This window comes from Euleptes europaea, chromosome 8 (genome assembly GCF_029931775.1).
Source record: "Euleptes europaea isolate rEulEur1 chromosome 8, rEulEur1.hap1, whole genome shotgun sequence".
Lineage (NCBI taxonomy): Eukaryota > Metazoa > Chordata > Lepidosauria > Squamata > Sphaerodactylidae > Euleptes > Euleptes europaea.
This window is the reverse complement of record NC_079319.1, coordinates 44,245,109-44,269,270: the sequence shown is the minus strand read 5'-3', so window position 1 is coordinate 44,269,270 and position 24,162 is coordinate 44,245,109. Positions and strand designations below refer to the sequence as shown.

At 38.8% G+C, this 24,162-nt stretch overlaps 1 protein-coding gene across 2 annotated transcripts in view; it reads right to left on the bottom strand.

Moving 5' to 3' along the window:
• Positions 1-24,162, bottom strand: part of RB1CC1 (RB1 inducible coiled-coil 1) — a 71,709-nt gene that overhangs the window by 12,161 nt on the left and 35,386 nt on the right. For both annotated transcript variants that reach the window (XM_056854076.1, XM_056854077.1), the window contains exons 10-20: positions 22,669-22,855; positions 22,470-22,551; positions 22,096-22,157; positions 20,723-20,826; positions 19,823-19,949; positions 13,225-15,137; positions 4,873-5,026; positions 4,083-4,191; positions 3,749-3,989; positions 2,184-2,238; positions 333-380 (exon numbers count right to left, since the gene is read on the bottom strand). In XM_056854076.1, coding sequence (XP_056710054.1) covers positions 333-380; positions 2,184-2,238; positions 3,749-3,989; positions 4,083-4,191; positions 4,873-5,026; positions 13,225-15,137; positions 19,823-19,949; positions 20,723-20,826; positions 22,096-22,157; positions 22,470-22,551; positions 22,669-22,855 — 3,082 coding nt within the window. The remainder of the gene's footprint in view (positions 1-332; positions 381-2,183; positions 2,239-3,748; positions 3,990-4,082; positions 4,192-4,872; positions 5,027-13,224; positions 15,138-19,822; positions 19,950-20,722; positions 20,827-22,095; positions 22,158-22,469; positions 22,552-22,668; positions 22,856-24,162) is intronic.

Below are 24,162 nucleotides of genomic sequence, written 5' to 3'. Positions count from 1 at the left end.
CAGATCATAACAATCAGTTGCGTACACTGAACAAAGGCACTGACTTCATTAAGAAGCCTATTATAAGAATTCAATTTTATTTATTTATTAGACTTATAACCTGCCCTCCCCAGCAAGCCGGCTCAGGGCGGGCCTGGCATCCTATTTTCTCATCACAGAATCAAGCTTCCCAGACAGAGTTGTCCTAGCATTCTCTCTTCCCAAGAGCAAGTTCTGTTCATCACCACATTTTGTCAGACAGCATATTCTGAGGCTACAAAGAGCTACAGAAGTTTCTATTTGACTATGTTTTAAATTTTTAACAGTTTTTATCATTCCATATATGTACTTACCAATCTTTGATTAAGCCTCTTATTTTCCTCTTCTTTCAACTGCAGTGTCTTAAAAACAAACAACACAAAGCCTTTAATTTTTTTAAACTTAAACATGGCTTGCTACATATTAGCACCATACCTCTTTACACATAATTTCAATATTTGAAGAGGTACAATTTTTAAAATACAAGAAACCCAAGGCACATATAAATTATGGCCCTGATGTGCTATACCAGATTATAGCTTGTAAACCCTTCCACCTCGAGAAGAAGCTTCTGATAAGACCTGGAGAAACAGACGTTCATAACAAATAAAAGTATAGATTGATATATAAGGTTTGGACCACAACACCACCTAGATTTCAGGAACCCAATTTTATTTCTACAAAGGTCGGGATTTTTTTCCACACTGGCTGGCAGAGGAGTAAGAAGCTGGGTTCCCAAGGTTGGGTGGGAAAAATAAAATATATAATGAAAATATAATTTATTTAAAGCGCTATGTCAAGATAAAAAATATTTTAAAAATGTTAAAACAGCAAATAGCATTTCCTAAGGTTGATATCTATAATCACATGCCAGACGAGTTTCGGCCTGTTTGGCCTTCCTCAGTGGTCAATTGAAACCCATGTAAAACATACACACATTTACAGATATATATACATATACATACAATATGTATCCGACCAGGCATGTATTGAGGTTGTTTAATACAAACATCTGGTAAGATTGTCCCAAGTTGTTATGCTGGGCTGTACATGTCTCCCATATAAAATGTGTGCAATTATCAACGTGGTAAAACAATGGCAGAGGAGTCAACCAGGGTAAGAAATCCTTAGAATTCTACCTGTTTCCTGCCTCAAGAACCACCCGCACACATTAGTGCTGTTGTGGCATTGAATCTGTGCAACTTGCCATGCGAGACTGTCTCACAGTAGCTAACAGAGAACTGGAAACTACATATAAAATACCAAATATCAGGTTGGTACTAACAAGACAGCACCAACTTCTTGCATGTGTGTACGTTGGGGGGACAATTCCATCCTCTACCTCTACTCTTGATTCTGAATTCGGGCTTCTTATTTCTCCAATCAGTGCTGAAAAAATTGCAGTATGTATTGTTAAATGAAGCCAATGCCTAGGAATATTGATAAAATTATCTATTCTCAAATGGGCACTTTCACAAAAGATTAATGCAGTAAAACTTAAAAAAAAGGAGGTAAATTAGCAGTAAATCTCTATGCAGGCAACAGATGAAAACCCCATGCAAAGTCCCCTGCCCTCGAACGGCTGATATCACTAAGCAGAGAACAGACTCTTCATTGGAGGGAGTCTTCATTGGAGGGAAAGCCAGCGTGGCATAACGGTTAAGAGCGGTGGACTCTAATGTAGAGAACTGGGTTTGATTCCCCACTCCTCCACATGAAGCCTGCTGGTTGACCTTGGGCGAGACACCGTTCTCTATGAACTCTCTCAGCCCCACCTACCTCACAAGGTGTCTGTTGTGGGGAGGGGAAGGGAAGGTGATTGTAAGCCTCTTTGAGACTCCTTAAAGGTAAAGAAAAGCGGGGTATAAAAACCAGCTCTTCTTCCTTTCACTGAACTGACCAAAATCAGTCCTGCTTTTATTCAGAGCAGAAAAGCAAAAAAAATTGGAGAGAAATAGTCCTGCCCCTCGCTCTTCCTTTCTTACTGATCTTGTGGTCAGCTACCAGAGAAAGTAAGAGCTCCCATGTAGTTAGCTCAGGCCACTTTGCTACTACTGAGAAGAAACATTTGCTATAATTAGATGAGAATACATTCACACATGGAGATGAACACGTATACTGAGAATCCATAACACACACTTCACAAATAGGAGAGATTTACTCACTTTTTCTAACAACATTATCCTCTGTTTTTCTTCAGACAACATCTGTACATTTTCACTAAAGAAAAAGGTCAAATTGTTAGCAAGAATGTCTCTGGCTACTGGTGGAATGGATCTTTGTCATTAGCTCCTTTTTTCAGAAGCTCTCTTTTCCTCCCAAAAAAGTCTCTTTTGAGGGCTGGGGAACCAATGGGAACAGTGTGGAATATGGTACAGACAGACTGCAGCACAAAGGAGCAATTGTAAATCCTGGACATTCATTTTCAAGAGTCTTGTTTCTGCCTTATTCATAAGGGGTGATTTAGTACTGAAATTTACTAAATTATGACATCACAGATGCCTGTTCACTGGGATTAAGTTCATGTCACTGCACAGGATAGAAACCACTTGCCAAGAAAACTAACGACTGATTTCAATATGTCCTGAAGATGTTTAACTTTCTGACCAGTGAAGCTGATGATTCTAAAAGAACCAGAAGAGGACAGTATGTTACCCTTCACATATGGGGCTACGCTCAAATTTAAGGAACACCTTCAGAGCTTTTGGGTGTTCCTGGACCAGGGTCAACTGCTGGATAAGGATGCGGCAGTGGTGGCCAGGAGTGCTTTGTACGAGTTTCAACTGGTTAGTTAATTATGGCCTTTCCTGAGCAGAAATTATCATGCCCAGGTAACATTTAGGTTAGATTACTGCAATGTTCTACATGGGGCTGCCACTGTAAAGTATTTTGGAACTTCAACTGCTGCAGAATGCTGCAGCCAGGATGTTGACTGGAGTGGATCCTAGGGACCATATCACTCCAGTCCGGCCCATCTACACTGCCTTTCACTTTGTTCTTGGGCCCAATTCAAAGTGCTGATATTGATCTTCAAAGCCCTATATGGCTTGGGGCTAGAATATCTGAAGGACCAACTACTCCCAGACAAACCTATCCCCCAGTAAATTCATCTTTAGAGGCCCTGCTTGGGTACCTCTGTCTTCTGAGATGAGGCAGGGGGCAACCAGAGGCTTCTTGGTCATGGCACCAAACCTGTGGAACTCTCTTCCCAGGGATATTCGTCTGTCCCCTTCTGATGTTGTCTTCCAGTAGTGGGTGAAGACATTTCCTGTCTTGTTTTGAGTTTCCTCAATAAGCCTTCATTCTTGCTCTATGTTTTAATTATTGTTTTCTGTACTTTTACATATGTATTTTAGTTCTGGTTGTAACTGTTTTTATGTTTTTATAATGCTTGTTTTAACAGTCACCTGCCTTGGTGGCCCTGATGGGGCAGAAAGATGGGGTACAAATTTTGTAAATAAATAAGTAAAATAGGGCCACTGATGGAAGTGGGAATGATTCACCCAGTTCCCCATCTTAACTGTTCTGATGGTGTGGCACATCATATTGGGGAGGGAAGGCATTATATTTACAAGGAGTGCATTGGTGGATTTTGGGATGTTCCACTCCTCCAACTGCTTCCATGTGCTTTCCCACTAGATCCAATAAAAAAAATTTAACCCCAAGTGCTCAACTGGTTTACTATCATTCATAAAACGTACATATTTTAACGATCAGCTTCTCTACTTACTTTACAGCCATCATGCTGGTCTCCATTGCAGAATCCAATTTTCCTTCTTCAGATACATCTGAAGTCAATCGCTCAGTGTCTGCTGTAAAATCTGCTGCACATGCTCCAGAAGGTTCTGAAGTAGGAGGCAAATAAGTTGACGGAACAGAACTACTACTTCTCAGCTTATTAACTTCTTCTTCAAGTTTCTTTTTCTCTTCAAGTAAACGAGCTCGGTCTTCAGAAAGGGTTTCAATCAGATCTAAGGCAGGTAAAGGTTAGTATTTAATATTCAGATATAGTGCAGAACAGTTCTTTGGATTCTACTTACATTAATGCACTATATTTTGCTTACCCTTATCTCTTTCTTGCTGTTGTGTAATCATTTTTAATTTGTCACTAAGATCATTTATTATGTTTTCTTTTTTCATTTTTTCTCTTGTTAGAACAGTGTTGAAAGTAGTCTGGAAAGACCAATATAGCATTATCTTCAATAATAAAATATGCAAGCAGAGAAATAATAATACTGATTTCTGCAACTTCCCAAGTCACATTGAAGCAGCTAAATAACAAGTTACATTATTTACTATTTGAAGCATTTGGCTGGAATGCATCCCAATTTGGATTTTCTGCAAAGTTGTATCACTGATCTATCACTAACTAACATGGTATCATGAGGTGTAGGAGACCTGAATCTGCTGTTGTCAGTGTCTGCTTTGGATACTGCAGAAAAAGAATTCTGAAATTACATTATTTTCTTGCATTTTAAATATGGAAGTGTGGAGTTAGTACATGAGCATTTGCCATGGTGAAAATGAATGGGTCAGAAACCTGTAGGGGGGTCCTTTAAAATCTCAACTGAAATGCACAGAGATTTCTTAACAGCAGTGATTGGTTAGATGTGCCCTTATGAAGCCAGTATTTACTGCCCAAGAGTGGCTGCGCCAACCTGAAAAGTCAGGCAGGATCCTTTACCAGTGAAACCACAAGGATATCATCAAAATATCTTGGAATTTTGAAGAATGATTGTCTGTTATCCAGGCTGTTCCCTCCCACCCCCAAAAGAAAGAAAAAGGCAGCAGCAGCACCAAGTAATTTTAATCCCCCTTGTCTCCAACAAGCATGTAGAAACATGTCCATTTTACCTGCTGTTCTGCAGTGAGTGATGTTCGAATGTTTTGCATTTCCTCATTTTTTCTCTTCTCATGTTCTTCAAGCTGCTCCAAAAACTTCAGTTTCTCCTCCTGGAGTTTTTCTTGGAGTTCAGCAACCAAGCTTGATGCAGATGATTCAGCAGAACTTTAAATATAATCAAACAACTCCATGTATCCCAACATACTGAGACAAAATCTCAATTTACCTCTTTAACAGGGTAATTCTAAACAGAGTTATACAAAACAGTTATACAAAACAGTCCACTGAAATCATGGGGCTTAGAAGGGTGTAACCATTCCTTAGGGTTGCACTGTAAATTATTTATTATTTGGATTGCTATCCAGCCCTCCCAGGCCAAGGCTGGGCTCAGGGCAGTGTATAGACTTGCATAGTGCCAGTTAACATTCTTAGCCAACTCTAACTTGCTAACTTAGTGCCAAAAGTAAAAATCCCAATATGAGGTATAAAGGAAACCACCACTTTAAAGACAGAAAAGAACTAAAGAAGCGAAGCAGAGTCTGCAGAACTCAGACACTGAATTCAGACACCACACCATGCTTCTGTTTGTCCATGGTGGGACCAAACACAGTTTACTTTTGTGCTATCCCTTCTAGAAGAAGAAGAGTTGGTTTTTATACCCCATTTTTTTCTACCTTTAAGGAGTCTCAAAGTGTCTTACAACCGCCTTCTGTTCCTCTCTCCAAAATAGACACCTTGTGAGGTAGATGGGGCTGAGAGTTCTGCGAGAACTGTGACTAGCCCATAGTCACCCAGCAGGCTTCATGTGTAGGAGGGGAAACAAACCCGGTTCACCAGATTAGAGTCCGCCACTCATGTGGAGGAGTGGGGAATCAAACCCACTTCTCCACATTAGAGTCTGCCGCTCTTAACCACACCACCTTGCTAGCTCTACCTCCCCTGGTATGCCAATTTCCAGATGAATGAAGCCTTTTAGTCAAACTCCAAATTGACCTTGACATCTGAATGCAGGCCCCTGGCAAACTGGAATTTGGCTGAAGGCTTCTCAACCCAGAAAGCTTTCAAATGTGCTTCATGTACAAGAGGAGGAAGTGCACATGAATAAATGGTGTTTATGCCTGTCACAGACAGAGGGTTGCTGTGAAATCTGGGTGTGGCCAATTAAAGAGTGCTCATTTATTTTCCTCCTTCAGCTTCACTTAAATTATTCAGAGCTGTGTAAGAAACATGCCGTATTAAAGACTAAGGGGGAAAATTCAAAACAAATCCTTAAACCCCTACATTTATAAGCTACAGGAGGAGCAATGATGATTGTTAAAAAGTTTGTAAGCCTTAACCTTGTTTTCCCCCTCGGTATTATCATTCAGTTGTGGTTTTTCCTGAACTTCTTGTAGTGTTATCAAGCACCCCATTATGTTGTCATGCACACCTATGCAAAGTAATGAGTCTGATTTTATGATGGAAGAGGCAACCCAACACAACTGTGGAAGACTGGGATAAATGCAACTAAGACAAAGAAAGACTGTGTGACAAGAACAAAGACAATGAAGGCTTAGCAGTAGATCTGTTGAAGTTCTTGAATACTACAAATAAGATAAGGAACAATTTGCCTGCATCTCAAAGCAGTGATTATCACCTTCCCTGCAAATAACTGTCTTTGTATGGCCACTTCAGTGGTCACTTTTCTACATAAAAGTGACATGTTTGCCTTAACATTGACTTGTGAATTAATGCACTGCCAATATTGCTTAATTGTGTTCACAATTACTATGTATACAGTAGACAGTTCCCAACATTCTCTATCATACTGCAGGAATAAAAACTGGAGTACACAGTTCCCTTGTCAGCCATTTCCTCACAATCAGATTCCACTTTGGCATCTTGGCTGTACAAGGACCATATGACACAGAATCATCACAATGAAAGTTTTCCAAATCTATATTAATGGAGGCTGCCAGTGTTGATAGGGAAACGTACTGCAAGTTGGTAGCATACATTATTTGTTGTAAAGTTTACATTGCGAGATCAAAACTAGCCATATGGGTATGGCACACAAAACGCATATGCCAACTCTAAGAAATGCGATCCACGACAGGAATAAGCAAATGGGGGTGGTTCAGTTTTCAATAGCTCCAACATAGTTCTATGGGGCAAAGAAAAGGGTTTCACTCTGGTATTCAGCTGAGCAGGGACAAAACCAGCTTATTACTCTGGACACTGGAGTCAATGGGGCAGGTTTGAGCCCACACTCACAGTAGGAGTGTATGCTTTAATATTGCCCAACATGAAGATACAGCAGCCATTCCTTACAAGAATAAGTGCTGCATACATTCAGAAACACTGTTACTACAGTGGAGGGAAAACCCTCACTTCCAACAGGGGGTGGTATAGCTTCCACCAACAAGGAAGCTCACAAATATGTGCCTGAAATCTCACTTGATCTTGGACCCCCCTCCATTGCAATAAACATGTACTTTCTTGCTTGTCTTGATGGGCAATTCACTAGTTCACAATATTTTATTAAAATAAAATGCTTTTTAGCCCTTATGATAACTGAAATCGCTATTGTTCTCAATGTATGGACTGGGAACAGAGCGACAGTAACTTGCTCGAGGCCATCCATCGAGTTCATTGTGGAGTATGTTTTGTAGATACAGTTTCTAACCTAAGCTCTGCAGGGGTCCCAGATGGTTCTGATGATAGTTCCTATCTACTGAACTACCAAAAGAAATGGTACAGAGATGTTGTCAATAAGTGCAGTTGCCTCCTAGCAATCTTTTATTAAATTAACATGGTTTCAAACTAGTGGCAATGAGAAACAGAAACAGTGTTGTAAGAAATCATGAAGCTATTATATACACTGGGCAAGATAAAAGTCTAAAGGAAATTCTCCTCATATGAATAACAATTCAGTAGCGTTTGCTACTGATAGTTATCCTAAAAGGAAATTCTAAGTAGAACTCTTGCACATTTATTAGACCTGATCAATATAGGTCAGTATCCAAAGATTAAAAAATCCTAAAAGTGTACCAAAAATGTGTGTAAAACGTTTGTCAACTAGGTATCTTAAAGCAAACATCTTCAAACAAAGATTAACTGAAACAACTAGGCATAATTTACACTCTCTTTGGTCCTTTCATAGGCCACTCCTACCAGTTTGAGAGGTGTCTTCAGTGACTTGACAGTGTGAGTAGAAAACAAGTCAGGCATCCTGAGCAACATGTAGGACTAAAGAAAATCATACATCTGAACAAATAAATGTGGGCTACAAGAATTACATCTGATGCTATATCATTCATACTGCTGCTGAGTCAGAACAACTCAAGAACATGGGGCTATTCTATGCATACTTCATTGTTAGCCAGCATATGATCTATGGGTTGAAATTGATCCAGAAGACTCCCTTACTACAGAACAGACTGCAGCCGAACCACTGCAGGTTGGTTTTACCAGGTTAGGCAGGAGGAACAGGCTGGGTATCCCTTATCCGGACTGCTTGGGACCATAAATGGTCCATATTTCACACCTTTCCATATATTGGAATATTTTGGAATTTTTGCATATACATAATGAGATATTGTGGGGATGGGACCCACATTAATGTATGATTTATATATACTTCATACACATAGCGTGAATGTAATTTTAAACAATATTTTAATAATTTTGTGTACATTGAACCATCAGAATGCATAGGTGTAACTATCTCACCTTTGAAATGTGGAGGAGAGTGTTACGGATATTGTGGACTGCCAAAGAAACAAATCAGTGGGTTATACATCAAATCAAGCCTGAACTGACCCTAGAAGCTAAAATGACTAAACTGAAGCTATCGTATTTTGGTCACATCATGAGACAAGAGTCACTGGAAAAGACCATCATGTTAGGAAAAGTTGAGGGCAGCAGGAAAAGAGGAAGACCCAACAACAGATGGACTGACTCAATAAAGGAAGCCACAGCCCTCAATTTGCAAGATCTGAGCAAGGCTGTCAAAGATAGGACATTTTGGAGGACTTTCATTCATAGGGTCGCCATGAGTCAGAAGCGACTTGATGGCACTTAACACACACACAACTATCTCACCAGAATACCTATATTAGCTGTTAAACAAGAGCAACAACAAACCACAAACAAACAATGGCAGGCTTTCAGTCTCCACCTACAATGCAGTGTACATTGTATGAGAGGAAACACTTAAAGCAGGCAGCACGGATCTGCCTGCATGCCAGTTGTAAGAGTCCAGTTTTCAATTCAGTCCGGATATGGGATGTCCGGATGATAAGGGATACTCTACCTGTAGAAGGTCTGTTCCTATTATGTTAGAGAGACTAGTTTCATCTCAAGGAATAAACCTGACATAAAAAGGATGTGTTTTACATTTTGCTTTTCTGAAATATTTGGACTGTTCACTACTCATTTTCATATGTGACAAGAGTTAAATCTCTCTCTCCCCCATATATGTATATGTATGTGTGTATAGACCAATAAAGCAAATAGTTTCAGCTTGTTACCCTTCAGGAATATTATCTTCTCAAAATACATTATAAAAGGTATTTCACAGCTCACTGATTGTATCTTTTGTTACAACTAATCACATTTCCTTTGGAAATCTTATCACAAACCTTACTGTTCAAGAGCAGTTCAGTCTGGCACATTACAGATTATTCTCAAGTAATTTCATGGAATTTAAAGGGAAGAGAACTTGGCATGACCGTGTATATCACATGTTGATGTGGCCATGCCTTACAAACTGCCTTGATCCCACCAACTGAAAATGTTCTATTTTGATTTAAAACCATGTATTTTAAGCAAGTGAATCCTGTCATATAATCATTTGAGATAAAAATAATCCATCTACAACAGTACTATGAGGAAAACTGACCAGCTCAGTAAAAAGTCCTCCAAAGCATACAACTAAATACGTGCTGAACATTTAAAACATTTTGCAAGTACTGGGTTGTGTTTTTTGTTTTATTTTCTGCTGTTTACAGCAGCCAGTCATTTTCCTAATAAGGGTTATAGCTTGAACGTTTCCAACAGCAGCTACTCACTATGTAATTTTTAAAGGCAAAAGCTGAAACTAGTAATTACTATCTAGGTCACTACCACGTGATTCAAACTGTAGTTTAATAATAAAGTTGAAACGTAGTAAAATACATGAAAAAAGAATCAAAGACAGGAAAAGGTAATCCAATTTATGCACACCTGTATATTTCAAAGAATAGTTTTGCTGTAAAGGTGTGAAAATTAAGAAAAACAGAATTTTCCAGCTCTGCAGGTAATGATCATGTGCACTTGTTCATGGAACATAACAACTAAAACATATCTGCTTTCCCCCCTAGTTTCTACCATGTTTGGGGAACTGTTCATTTTATTTGCAGGATGTAGCACTCTGGACAGTGGAATCCCATACAGAATTACTCCAGCCTGAATCCACTGAAATTCCACTGGAATCTCCACTGAAATTCTCTGCACACAATTTCACTGATAGGTTTTATGGTCCACGGTTTAATACTAATAAACCCCTGCAACTGCACTGAGATAAAGGAACTTAATATAGCAATACAGTATAGCAAATTCCATTAATCAAATAATTACAATGTCTTTATCCAGATATATATTTTATTAAATGTCCCATATCTTTTTTGTTCCAAGCCCTACACATGTGAACCCATTCAATTGCTATGATTCAGAAGTGCTTGCTTGCATTTCTAAGGACTCTTTCCCCCCCAGGACTTTCTCCACGGCTGCCATGGAGTGTCAGAGGATGCTCAGGTATGGCACTAGGTGATGCACAGGGGCTGCAGCGAGAAGGGAGAAATCATACAAATCATCCTCTCTGTCTCTTTCTCTCACACACATATAGACACACAAAGTTCTTGAGTGTCTCTTGATCCCTGAGAGCATCTGTTAGGAATGTGCTTGAGAAAAAGCAAACTAGAAAATATCTATCCCATGAACTTTGCTCCATTTGCACGTGCTCAGATCCAAGCCAAATATTTTAATAAAATAATTTACAAGCTTTTTTCAAGAGACTAAATGCTGGAACGCTAAATAAGTGTCTCAAACAAAGTCTTGCAACATGCTGAAGACTAACAGATTTATTTCATTACAAGCTTCATGGGCTAAACCCATTTTGTCAGACGTAATATTGTAAATATTGTTAAATAGGGGCATATCAATTTACTTCTTCTTTTTTAAAATCTGTTCACTGTTGCATTATTTGTTTTCATTTCCCATTGCTTTTAATGGACTGCACATTTGTTTCCCACCCAATCTGGATTATATTTTCAGGAATTGTACCCTAGAGATAACAGGAAAAGTGGTTCCAATTTTATAGGCAATGTCTATCTTGAGGAGCACACAGTTTGACACCTAAAAGACGAGCAGTGTTGAAAAGCAGGAACAGGGAGATATCTGGCATCTCAAGAAAGACAGAATATTTTCACAGCAGGTGCAGAAGTTGGCAGTAGTTAAGGCAAAGAGACAAACTTACAGAGGGGACAAAGGACAGCATTGCTTGGCACCCTAAGAAGAGCGGGAACATTGCATTGCATGCAGTAAAACTTACATTTGACACCCCAAACCAGATGGAGCTGGGATTTGGGAGCCCCAGGAAAGACAGGTAGCATGGCAGAGTCTGCCCAGAGGCATACACTGTTCAGATACTGGGCTGGACCCAGCCACTTTTTCACTGAACCACACTTAATTGCCTTCCTTACTATAGCCCCCATCACACAGGCCTTTTGCTCATGCAGGTCCTGCATAGTCTGTTGGGTGATCAAAGGGGAAGGGACTCTCATCCTCCCTTCTACATCAGTGGAAAATGCAGTTGAATTCAACCCAGTGAGGGCACACATTTGGTGAAAAACAACACAAGTATAGTGCTTGGTGGAAATGAGCTTAAGTGTGCATGTGCTGCGATGTACAGTACTCACAGGTACTGACTAGTGATTCATAATGTGTGTGCACTCTGCACAAGTAACACACATAAATTGTGGATGTACCGCAAATAATCACTAACACAAGACATTAAAACCAATACACTAACAGGCTTTGTGCAGAATTAACAGCAACACTACAACCAATATTAAAATGAAAAGGAACAGGGAGCATTAACTACACAGAAACACACTCTTTATACACTGTGGGGGGAAATCATATTCTCGCTTATATATACAACCACACACACAGTGGCTATGCAATTTGCAAAGCACCGGAATGAAAATAAAAGTCTTCAGTCTTAAAGAGAACAGAACTAGCTCAGGCAAAGAGAAGCTGGCTGGGGACTGGTACCTATTCAGAGTCAATAGAGCACTTTCCAATCCAGCATTACTATTTTGTTGTGACTGGAAATGAACTGGCAGTTTCATTCTCTACCAATTCTTTCTCTAATCCTTTGGTATTTGAATACAGGTTGCCATCTTCTAAACCAAACACCCAGATGCCAGAATAATAAATATTAATTAATATAGATTATTGCTATCTTCCCTATTCATTTTCATTATAATGATTTTTGGATTTAAAGCAGTCTAATGCATTTTAATCCTAGTGATGTGCATTTGTTGATTAATGAAAAAATAAAACAAATTATAGGAACAGAAATATTTTTGAAGCAAAATTATTTTTAAAAGATTTTTTTAAAAAAAAACACACACTCATAACAGCACGGTTGGGAGCCAACAGCTTCAAATGACAAGTACATAACTAGTTATAGAGATCAGTGAGAACTGATCTTCATTTTGTCAGTATTGTCACTGCATGCCTCTTTAACTTCCCTATGGTTGACTCAAATATGATTAAATAGAAAGGTAAAGTTGTCTTATGGGCAGGGTACAGTTTGTATGAAAATTCTCCTATAGCAATGACCACAGCAGAATGAATGATACATTTTCAGATTTCTGGCAAATGCGTCATACTGGCACAAAACTCTTATGGGGACACTTTCAAAGAAATTACAATACTTCCACTAGAAAAACAGAGGTCCTCCAAGGCCAACACGAAGATGACACCCATGTCAATTAAATCAATTCAAGAACCTCAAACTTCCAACAAGCAAAGAGTGCAACACTTTTTGCAATCACAACATGTCCTTACCAGCCTGAATGCCAAAACTAAAGGAGCAAAGAATGAATACTCTGTGTACACATGACATAAACCATGGGAGGATGGAATTATGGACTGAAACAGGATAAAGGTATATGAAGAGAAAGAACGTGGCTGGCTAAGGCGACTAAGAACTGTGGCAATGGAGAAACCCCACCTATAGCTTAAGTGCTTACTTCACTGACTGCAAGCATATGTATTCAGCATTGTTGTTGTTTTATTTCAATGTTAAGAGGATAAATTAATTCATACAGTACCTCTGATTAACCTGCATCTCAAGTTGCTGAATTTTTTCCAAAAGTTCTTTTTCAACAGCTTCCCTATGCAACTCGAATTCTTTCAGGGCAGTTCGTACTGCATCTTCTTTTTCACAATTAAGCTTCTCAACAAGTAGCTTCCTGTCTTCCTCATGGTTAGTGACCAGCAGCTGTTTCTCCTCTTCAAGTTTATTGATAGTGGCTTCATATATTTTTTGCTGTTCAGATAGAGCCAAATTCTCTTCTTTTTGCTCCTCTAGGGTGGTCACCGCCAATTCTAGCTTACCTTGCAATTCTGTTACTTGTTCTTCCAACCTTTTTTCTGCTTCAAAAGCTTTCTGATGCAAAGAAGTTAGTTTGTTCAACTCAGTTTTAAGCAAATTTGTTTCTTCTTCATGCCTGCCAATTAATTCTGAAATGCACTGATCTTTCTCAATAGTCATTAAAGTTCTTAGCTCTGCTAATCCTATCTGATATTCCTCCTCATTTGTTTGTATTAGATGGTTCAATTTATCAATCTCTTTTCTTAAAATGTCAGTTTCCTTGTCAATGACAGACTTTAAATTATCCTGCTGCTGACTTTTGCTTTCTTCTAAGAGTAGTTTCATTTCATCTGTTTCTGCTTCTTTCAAAGCAAGTTCAACTTCCAATTTGCATCTCAAGTCAGACAGTTCAGAAACCTTGAACTTTAGTTCTTCAACCTGTTTCTCTTTTTCTTGCACCTCTACAGCATGAGATTCCTGTATTTGTTCAAGTCGGCATTGATTTTCCTTTTTTAACTTATCTGAACAATCACTGTGTTCAGCCATTAGCACTTCAAATTCTTGTGTGTGTTTGACATGAAGATTGGCTTCTAGTTCCTTCAGATGATCTTGCTCCAAACTCTGAAGTTCTGCCTTCAAAAGTTGCATTTTTTCATCAGTTTCTATATGAAGCTTTTTCAAGCTTTCTAATGCACTTTCACGAGATTCCCTTAATTCTTTAATTTCACAACATTGATTTTTCATTTGGCATTCCAGTTCAAGCAGCTTCTGATCTTTTTCATTCTGTAAACATACAACAGCTTCCTTTTCACTCTTTACTACTGCAAACTCATCATCTTTATCATGCAAAACATCTTCAAGACTTTTCAAGTCTAACTTTAATTTTGTAATCTTTTTTTTGTTCTCCTCGCTATCTTCAACTAAGACATTCATTCTACTTTCATATTCCATTTTTACAGACTGCAGTTCTTTGTGATGCTTATCTTTTAGTGTCTTTTCAAGAGACAGTTTTACTTTTTCTATAATATTTCTTATTTCTATTGAAGTACATTTTAAAGAACTAGAAAAGTCACACTGTTCTTTTTCGACAAATGTTCTAAAGTGACAAAGGTCTTCTTTGAAGTTTCTTAAATTTAGCTGAGATTCTTGGGCAGCTACTCTATATTTCTCCATGTAAACGTTTATAGCGGAATTTTTTAGGGCTGCTTCTTTTGCACAAATGTTTGTGTCTTGCATCCGCCTACTGTCTATTGCATTGATAACTGAGGAATACAGGGATTCCACCATCATTTCTGGACTTTGTGGATCACTTATCACATTTGGAGATGTTGGATTTTCTTCTATTATAAACTCATTCACAGCTGACATAAAGTCAGATTCTGGACTTTCTGTCAGTGAGTCCAAGTCTAATGAACCTTGTTTCAGAGAATGCTCTATACTTGGATGTGCAATTGTTTCAAAGTCAAACGTATGAGCATCAATACTGTCTGGAGACAATTCTTCTATTGGACCAGGGGGGCAGTCAGGAGGGCAAAGAGGACCCTGAAGGCTGAGCGATGGAGGAGTTCTAGGAGAGGTAGCAATTGTTCCTGTTGTACTTTCCATCCTTGGAGTAATAACAGATTGTGGGGAAGCTTGACTGTTGGAAGCCTAAAATATATAAAAATGCAGGGTTAACAAACCAGCTTTTCATAATCAGTTACCAACAAACAAGCTCCATTCCAAAAAGTTACACAAAGAGCTCTAAGCCAGCTGTAGCAGTTCTTCTAGACTTCCCCTACGCATTTACAAAAATAAGCATCCTCCCAAGTACTGCAAAGAGAACTGCCTCAAAAAGAGGGGTGGGGAGCAACCCCAATGCATGCCAGCTAACGCTTATGCATAAATCCTCTACACAGCTAGGAAAGGTTTCCACTTGCACATCTTTCCTTTTTATTATTTCATTGGACCATACCTACAATTTCTTTCTAAGGATTGATTCGAAGGATTGATTTCGCACGTTAGGCATGTGGCCGCCTCAACGGTTTTGGATAATATGTGCACCTGAAGGTCCATGCTAGGAACTCAGTCAGAGGTATGGGAGGGATCGATTTTTTATCAGGACCACAGCTTGTGAGGAGAAGGAGCTGAGGCCTCTCACTTCATACCATTTTCTCAAGACTGAAACAGCACCAGGGAGCTGCTGGGGAACCTTCTATATATTGAGGGGTACATGTAAATTTCCCCAATGGAGCAAATGGCAGCTTCCAGAGCCATTTCAAAGTCAGGGAAACAATGAAGGTGGAGAAGGCTTAATCCCTCTTTTCCTGTGCCCCATGGTTCCAAGCTGAATCAGCCCCCCCCCCCATGTGAATGGGAACTGTTCCCAGCATGGCACTCCATCTGCTGACAGAGTATCTGTCTTCCATGTGAACTTTACGACATGTGAGCCGGCTCTAAGACTACAAACCAAAAACCCAATTTTAACACTTGCAGCATCAGGCTAGGATACTGAACTACAAACCAGTGTACAACCATACATAAGTTAGACAAAAACCATAAACTCGTAAATACAAATATGGTTTCAGAAGAACTGATAATTGTTTGCCAGTTTACCTATTGTAACTGTACAAAAAAAAATCTTCTAAGAAGAAAAAATATGAAGCTCTACAAAATGAATAAAAATACTAAGAATTTTTTTTAAAAATACAGGTTTTCCCCTGGAGTTAAGACTCTCCATATGTTATTCCCCTCAGAAGAAGCTGTAAAAAAAATAGTCAAAGGCCCCCTGATGAGGTGACAGGGATGTGGATTCACAACAGATGCTTTTAGAAATATACAGCTGACACCTAAATATGCTTAATATTGGTAAACCTGAAATAAATATACTAAATATCACTTCAAATAAATGTTGTAGTACTGAAATACCTAGGACTCTTCGTTACAAAGTTTAACATATCACAAACTACTAGGGGGAGGGGGAAGGGGGAACCAAGGCATCTCTTAGTTAAAGATTCGAACATATCAAATATCTACCTTGTGTTTATGCTGTGAAAATATTATGACAAAGGGGATCCATGATTTGGAAAAACATCTAATGGTGAGATTTAAAAGATTCAGCTCATCTAGTATTTCCATGAAATATTCCAGGGAATAGTTGATAAAGAGATTTCAACAAAGTTGTGTAAGAAAGAGGTTTCTGACAATAGACATCATGAACACATATTTAGCAAAGGCTAAGACACAATGGACAGATAAGACCAGGAAGTGAATTTAAAGTAAAGGTCTATTCTTGGTTTCTATGAACTCTAATACAACCCAAAGTTATGATATTCATGCAGAAATTAACAAAATTGTGCTGATCTGCATATCACACAGAAAACAGCGGAGCTTTTCCAGGCTGTGAAGGAGTTTTTATATCAAGCCTCAGAGGATAATGACCTGGAAAGCAAACAGGCTCACCATGATTCTTTTGCAATGCAATTTGCAGATAAAATTGCTCACAGCCATCACAACGGAGACACCACAGTTGGACTGGCTCAGCCTCAGGGTGTTATTCAAGCTGACTCTGGTCCTGGTTGTGTGGATGACTTTCAGTTTGTGAGGCCTGATGAAGTGGACAAGGTGCTTTGAGTGTGCAGCCCACCACACCCATTCTTGACCCTTGCGCTGCATGGCTAATAGTGTAATCAGTGCTGGGCTGGTTGACCAGGACCAGGTGATAATAAATGCTTCTCTGTGGGAGGGTGCATTTCTGACCACTGTGAAAGAGGTGGTTAAGAGATGCCTCCTGAAGAAGGCATCCCTGGACCCAAACTACCTAAACTACTGCCCAGGGCTAATATTCTATTCTTGGGCAAGATGCTCAAGTGAGTGGTGGCTACACAGCTTCTGCCAATCTTGGAAGAAACTGATTATCTAGATCCATTTCAATCTAGATTCTGGCCGGGCTCTGGGATTGAAATGGCCTAGGTCGCCCTGACTGATGACCTTTGCTGGGAGATTGACAGAGTGAGTGTATCCCTGGTGATTCACCTGGACCTCTCAGCAGCTTGCAATACCACTGATCACGGTAGCCTTCTGGACAGGTGGGTTGGGCAAAGGTGACACCGTGGTTTCTGCTCAGTCATTCTGCTCTCACTTGACCGACTCTAGAAGATAGTGTTGCTTCGCCCCATAGCATTAGCACCATGGAGCCCTGCCGGGCTCCATCTTATCCCCCATGCTATTTAACACCTATATGAAACCGCCAAGCGAGGACATCCAGGGATTTGGGATGAGGTGCCACTAATATGCGGATGACACCCAGCTCTATTTCTTCTTAACAGCTAAGCAAGGTGGGTCTGAGGAAGACCCAAAAAGGAGCCTGGAGAAGGTAATGGGATGGGTGGAGGGACAATAAACTGAAGCTCAGTCTAAACAAGGATGAGGTGCTGTTGGTCAATGGAGAAGCTACTTGGGGCCTTTACAGCCAGCCTGTCCTGGAGGGGTTGCACTCTCTCTGAAGGAGCAGGTTCATAGTTTGGAGGAGATAACTACATCCTGGCCTACAGTTGGAGGCTCATGTCTCTTCTGTGGCATATAGAGCCTTTTATCAGCTCTGACTGGTTCACCAGCTACGACTGTTTCTTGAAAATCGCAATCTGGCCAGAGTGATCCATACTCTGATCACATCCAAGTGAGATTTCTGTAATGCACTCTGCATAGGGCTGCATTTGAAAACTGTTTGGAAATGTCAACTGGTCCAAAATGCAGCAGCCAGGCTACTGTCAGGGGTTAGTTAGAGGGACTGTATCACCCCTGTGCTGAAAGACCTGCACTGGTTAACCACCTGTCCCCAGACACAATTCAAAGTCCTGATTCTTTCCTTTAAGGTTCTAAATGGCTTGGGGCCAGAGTACCTGAAGGATCTTCTCTGTTCAATGTTCTCTGTGCCTCTGCATTCAGAACTGAGGAAGGGGCGACTATAGACAGGGTCTTTTCTGTGATAGCACCTCACTTTTGGAACACCCTCTCCCCTTCAGATTCTCCTGGCATTTGCTTTATTTTCTCTTAGGAGCCAAGCTAAAGTCCCTCTTCTTTACCCAGGCTTATAACTAGGGGTTTTAGCTTATCAGCTTTTTAATGGGCCGCTTCTGTTTCATGGACTGTTTTATGCTGCTCATGTCTAGTGGCTCATTTTTTAAATGGAGTTTTCATTGGCTGTTTTATTCCTTTTTAATTGTAAACTGCCTCAAACAGGGCTCTGAAGAGGCAGCATAGAAATATTCTAAATAAATAAACAAATGAATACATAAATAACTATTAGTATTAATAACAAACAAATTGCTTACAGGATTGTAGCCTAGGTCTGAATGTAAATACAAAGAAAAAGTCTTCTAGAGATAAGACAAGAAAAGCAAAGCCAAGACATAACAATTATGAAAGGCAGAATAATAAAAATCCACATCTGGAATATGTAATGCCAGATTACACAATAGCACAGATAGATTTGCACATAGGAGTTTAATTTTTGCTTCTGTATGATAAAGTGAATTCACAGCTGGAAGAAATAACCTGTGCTGATCTTATGTCTTACTGCTGTCTATTTCTATACTTTCAAGATAAAGGAAATTAATGTCTTTTAGGCGGTTATTATTATTATTAAACACCAGACTTTTTTATATTATCATTGTGACTGACATTTCAGATTGTTATGAAGATATAGTCCTTTCTATTCAAAACTACTATGGTTTTTGTTCTTATTGTTTCATCCTTCATTAATTACCATGAGGTTATACAAGTTTTGTTTTTTTAATTCAGGAACATATGAGTATGGTCTAACTCTATATATTTTTCACCTAACCTGAAGAATATGTTCAGACAATATTGAAACCTGGGATCTCATCACTGTTCTTGCTCTTCCAATTTGTATATGATTGTGTTGTGTTTACAACTTGTACCTGCTCAAGTGTATTACATGCCATTTATCTGTACCCCCTGTCAATTTGCGTATGCTTATCTTTCTTGTGGATAGTGTACCCAACTTTGGTAATACACTTTGGCAATTTTTCTCTTGTGTAATTTACCTTTACTATTCCATGGTGTTGTATTATCTGGCATTACATATTCTAGAAATGATTTGTATTATTCTGCCTTTCATAATTGGGTCTTGGCTTTGTTTTTGTTGTCTGGGTCTGAATATGACAAATATTTCTACTGTGAAATGAACAGAAACAACACATCCTCAATTCTAAATACATTCCCTAAAAATAACTCTGATTTCAGTTTACAACTGAATCCAACTTCCAGGTGACTGTGATTACTATTACTATTCTAGCATATAGTCACATGCATACCCCAAGGATGTCTTTTACCTTTTGTTCATTCAGCAGATCAGTAATAGTCTGTGACATTTCATCCAAACTTTGTGCTGCTTTGACCAGGTTATGTAGAGCAAGTACATGCTGATGGAGAGGTTCGAAATCACAAAGTATGGGAACCCTTCAAATGCAAAATAATTTAACACTGATTACATGAATGCTATAAAGTAAGGGAAGGTATTCTAGAACATACGTGAAGAGCACCTCTTTGTAATTTAAAGTTTCAATGCACACTCTTAAAGAACGTTCACATGTACATGGAAGATTTGCCATTTCCTCTTTCTGCTTGACTCAGCTCCAGATGTTGCTCTGGAGGGTTCTCTTACTTTCAGAAGTGGTTTTTCTCAGGGCGCAAATACTGCAGTGGGAAGAAGGTGCTTTCAGAAAACCTTGGTGGCCCCGAAAAGTCTTTATAACATTTATACAGTTTTTATTATATTATTTAAGCAAACATTTACTATTGTATACAAGCTAAATATGGTCAAGCCTTGACGTCTAAAACTGTAATATTTTACTCTTACTGTGCCTTTTTTTGTTTTTACCTTTTTCTGAACATACTTTTAATTATTAGAAGCCACTTTATTTTAAGAGGATGAGATAGTAATATTATCCAAGAAAAAGAGTGGGAGCAATTTGAAGATGAAACAACCACTTATTTCCATAGCTGTTTCTTTCATCTAGTAGTTCAGTCCTAAACATCCCTTTCATCTGAACATGCATGATTTGAAAAAAGTGAATTTGGAGGACCTCCAAGTTGTAAAAAAAATAAAAAATAAATAAGTTTCAATTTTTCTAATAAAATTTCTGGAAAGGGAACACGCCAAGGTAGAAATGGCTTTTTTATTATGCACAAGCATTTGAATAAACTGAATTCCTCAGTGCATTTCATCTTACCTGAGCAATGGTTGGACTTCAGAAGGACAAAAGGACTGCAGAAACTGCAGGTCAGATAATGAGATATCAGGAAGTTCACTATCAAATCTGCGAGGTTTCCTAGTCTATATAAAAACAATTTACATATTATAGACATGTCAAAATCACAGAAATTATTAAACTCAAAGACTACAAACAGGCAGTCTGCAAGTAATAACTGGTGTATTGAGAAACACACCTTAATTGCTTATTTTAAATTTTTAAAATAAGAATGATCCTACTTTTTAAAATATACTTAATCTGTAATCTTATCTGTGATTTCTCAAATGTTTTAAATAGCTCATTTTATACTAATAATCTTTTTTGTGTGTGTGATTTTATGGTAGATAGATAATTTATTTACGGCCCTTAGCCAGATAAAACAAGATAAGATTTTATGGTATTATTTTTACTTATAAGCTGCTTTGAGCAGGAATTTGTTGAACAGGCATACAAATTCCCGAAATAAATACCATTTCCCCCCTTATAGACATTTAAAACTGACAACGTGTCTCATTTTGAGCTACCAGGCAGCCCGCAGTGCTGCCTCCCACAATCTTACTGTTATTGTCGTCTATTCCTGCTTGCCGGTTTTCCCTCCCCCTCATTATCCTTGGAAAACATCTGTTTTCATCATACAGACAAATGATGGGGTGGATCCAACCATTGTTGAAGGAGCCTTCTACCAACTTTGGCTGCTCCTATGGAAGAGGCACTTAAGCTGGAGGAAAACTGAGTGGAGTGATGGCATCCACCCTACTATGTACCTCAAAAAAATTAGAGACTGCAATCTTTGTAGAAAATGAGAATTAACTTTGTAAAGCCTGTTCGGTTGGTGTGAGGCAATTCTTTACAGGTAATCAAGTAAGCGGCTATTCGTATGCCAGGATTATCCGTCTATACATTAAATTTGAAATGCACACAGCAGTGGTGCTGAAGAACTATGCTACTACTCAAAAGGCTTTCGGCACCCACAGGACTAACATTTATTGTGAACCAAAGTCTGCTTCATCAGAAGCATGTGACAAAGTCGACTTTGGCTCATGAAAGCTTATGCCACCATAAATGCTAGACTGCAGCAATGAATAGTCAGACACCTCAAAACTCTCTCTGGAATCTGACATTGTGGAACACTACCAGTGGAATTCCTTTAGTGCTAATCATCATTGCATTAATACAAAGACAATCATTCTGTGATCTCATCTCTGGACTAAGCCTCCAAAAGAACTCACCCCCTTTTCTTGCCAGCTTGGAAAATGCTAAATGTAACATCAAATATAAATTCTTAGTTTCATATTACACTAACCTTCCCAAAACCAAATCCAATGTCTTCACTAAAAATAACAAATACTTACACAAAAAGATGGAGGCCAGGCATCCAGACCTCTGAATAAGCGATTTCTTAGAAAAGACTTCCCTGTGCAAAGAAAGAAATGTTACCTTTTTAAAGCTCTGTTCACACGTAAAATGGTCTGAGGGATGGAGACTTTTACATGCAAAGGGGCACACAGATACATGGTACGATATAAAGCAGCCTCTACTATGGGGGCTATCTATCCATATATAAACCAGCCTTCAGCTCTAGAAAGAAAAAAAGCCACAGACAAAGCACTCTGAAAAAATCTGGGAAACAAACTGCTCAGTCAAGTACGTAACTAGTACTGGTGCTTCTGCCAGCGCTGCAAATTTAAGAACTGCAACTTATGAAATAAAGAATACAGATACTTACTAAATAATTTCCCGAAAGTTTCCCTTTTGGCCTTTTCTGCATCATAAAGGTGTTTCCCATCTTTTATTAAAGAGCTAGCCCACTGGAAGAAAAAATGAGTGTTTATATATAACTAGATATGAACACAAAGAACGTGACAAGACATCTCACCAAGATATTCATGGGTGTAAAATTTAGGTTTCCTACTCAATTTGCTTACCTCCCTGTAGTGTTTTACAAACATCTTTCTCCTTACGACCTCAACAACAGCCAAACAGTACATCTGAGGGACATTACTAAGCTTCTCTACGATCTTCACTCGCTCTAGCAGCTCTGTTACAAGACGGAGCAACGCTTGCAGTTTCTCTCCATCTTGGTCAGCATGAAGCATTACAAAGCAGCACCACCTAAAGAGAATAAAGTCTCAACATAGCACACTGGACTGACATGTACAAGACAACACATTTTACAGAATGCTCCTTTTGACATTGTTTTTCTCAAGTAGAGCTCTATATATTCGGATATTTAATTATTTATAAAAGAAATGCAGTTTTATTTATGCCTTTAGAAAGTTCACACAAATTAACATATATTTTATTTATTCTGCTTCTACAGCTTAAAAAAAGAGATTCACTACAAGTTAAATTCTGCATCCAATACAAAATTCTGTCCTATGAAGAATCCACACACCTGTGATTATGATTCTACACATTAATACAATGAAGACTAAAGACTGTTCTTCCAGCAACTCAAACATCCTGGTGGCACAAATCCAAATCAAATCTCCCAAATCATCAGTAATAGATCAGGGAACCCATGGGTACATCATGAACAAGGACTCAAGTCCCTTTCCACTTGTCATATCCCTGCTTGTGGAAAGAGATTATTTTTGTTTACATATGAAACAGAATGTCTAGACCCAGATAGGTCCCATGATCCCTCAAATCAACTTTTCCATGGTGTAAAGGGACTCTGAGGAGAATGTGCCAAAGACCTGCCTGCGGTAGTGCCTTCTATTGATGGATATCTGGAAACAACCCAAAGCACAATCCTATGCATTTTTTAACAATTATAAAACAGATCTCTTCCTTGGATTTTGTGGAAGACATACTTCAGACTAAATTGATCAATCCTAAGAAACCTTAAGTAGCCTTGGCAACAAAGTCCTAGAGACTGCATAGAAAAAAAACCCTGACGTTAAACTTTTTTAATAGTACCTCAAACATTTAAAAACTTACCTTCAAAAAAATGAGGGCCTACAGAATCTGAAAAGACAGTTATTGTTTGCTCTCTCCCCTAATCCTACCAACTGTTTATTTATGAAACCACCAAAATTAAGTCTCCGAATATCTAAAACTGTCCTGGCTCTGTGTTCTAACAATGCAATCTGAAGAGCACAGCTGGTCACAAAATAACTGTTCCCCCCTTCTATTATTTTACTGATAAAGAATATTAACAGGTACAGAGGGCACAACATAGCAAAGGTTGAGCACGTTAAGACTCACTGCTTTCAATGAGAAATCTGAGCCCATGCTTAACTTTACCTGGAGTGTACCTTCTGTTTGAACAGTTTCCTGATACCACCCTTCAACTGCCGTCCTTTCAGCATTATAAATTTATAAATACAACCCTGTATTTGTACAGAGGGAATGTATGGTACATACTGTGTGCTGCAGTTTCTATTCATAAAGATCAGTAGAATGCATTTTATGCC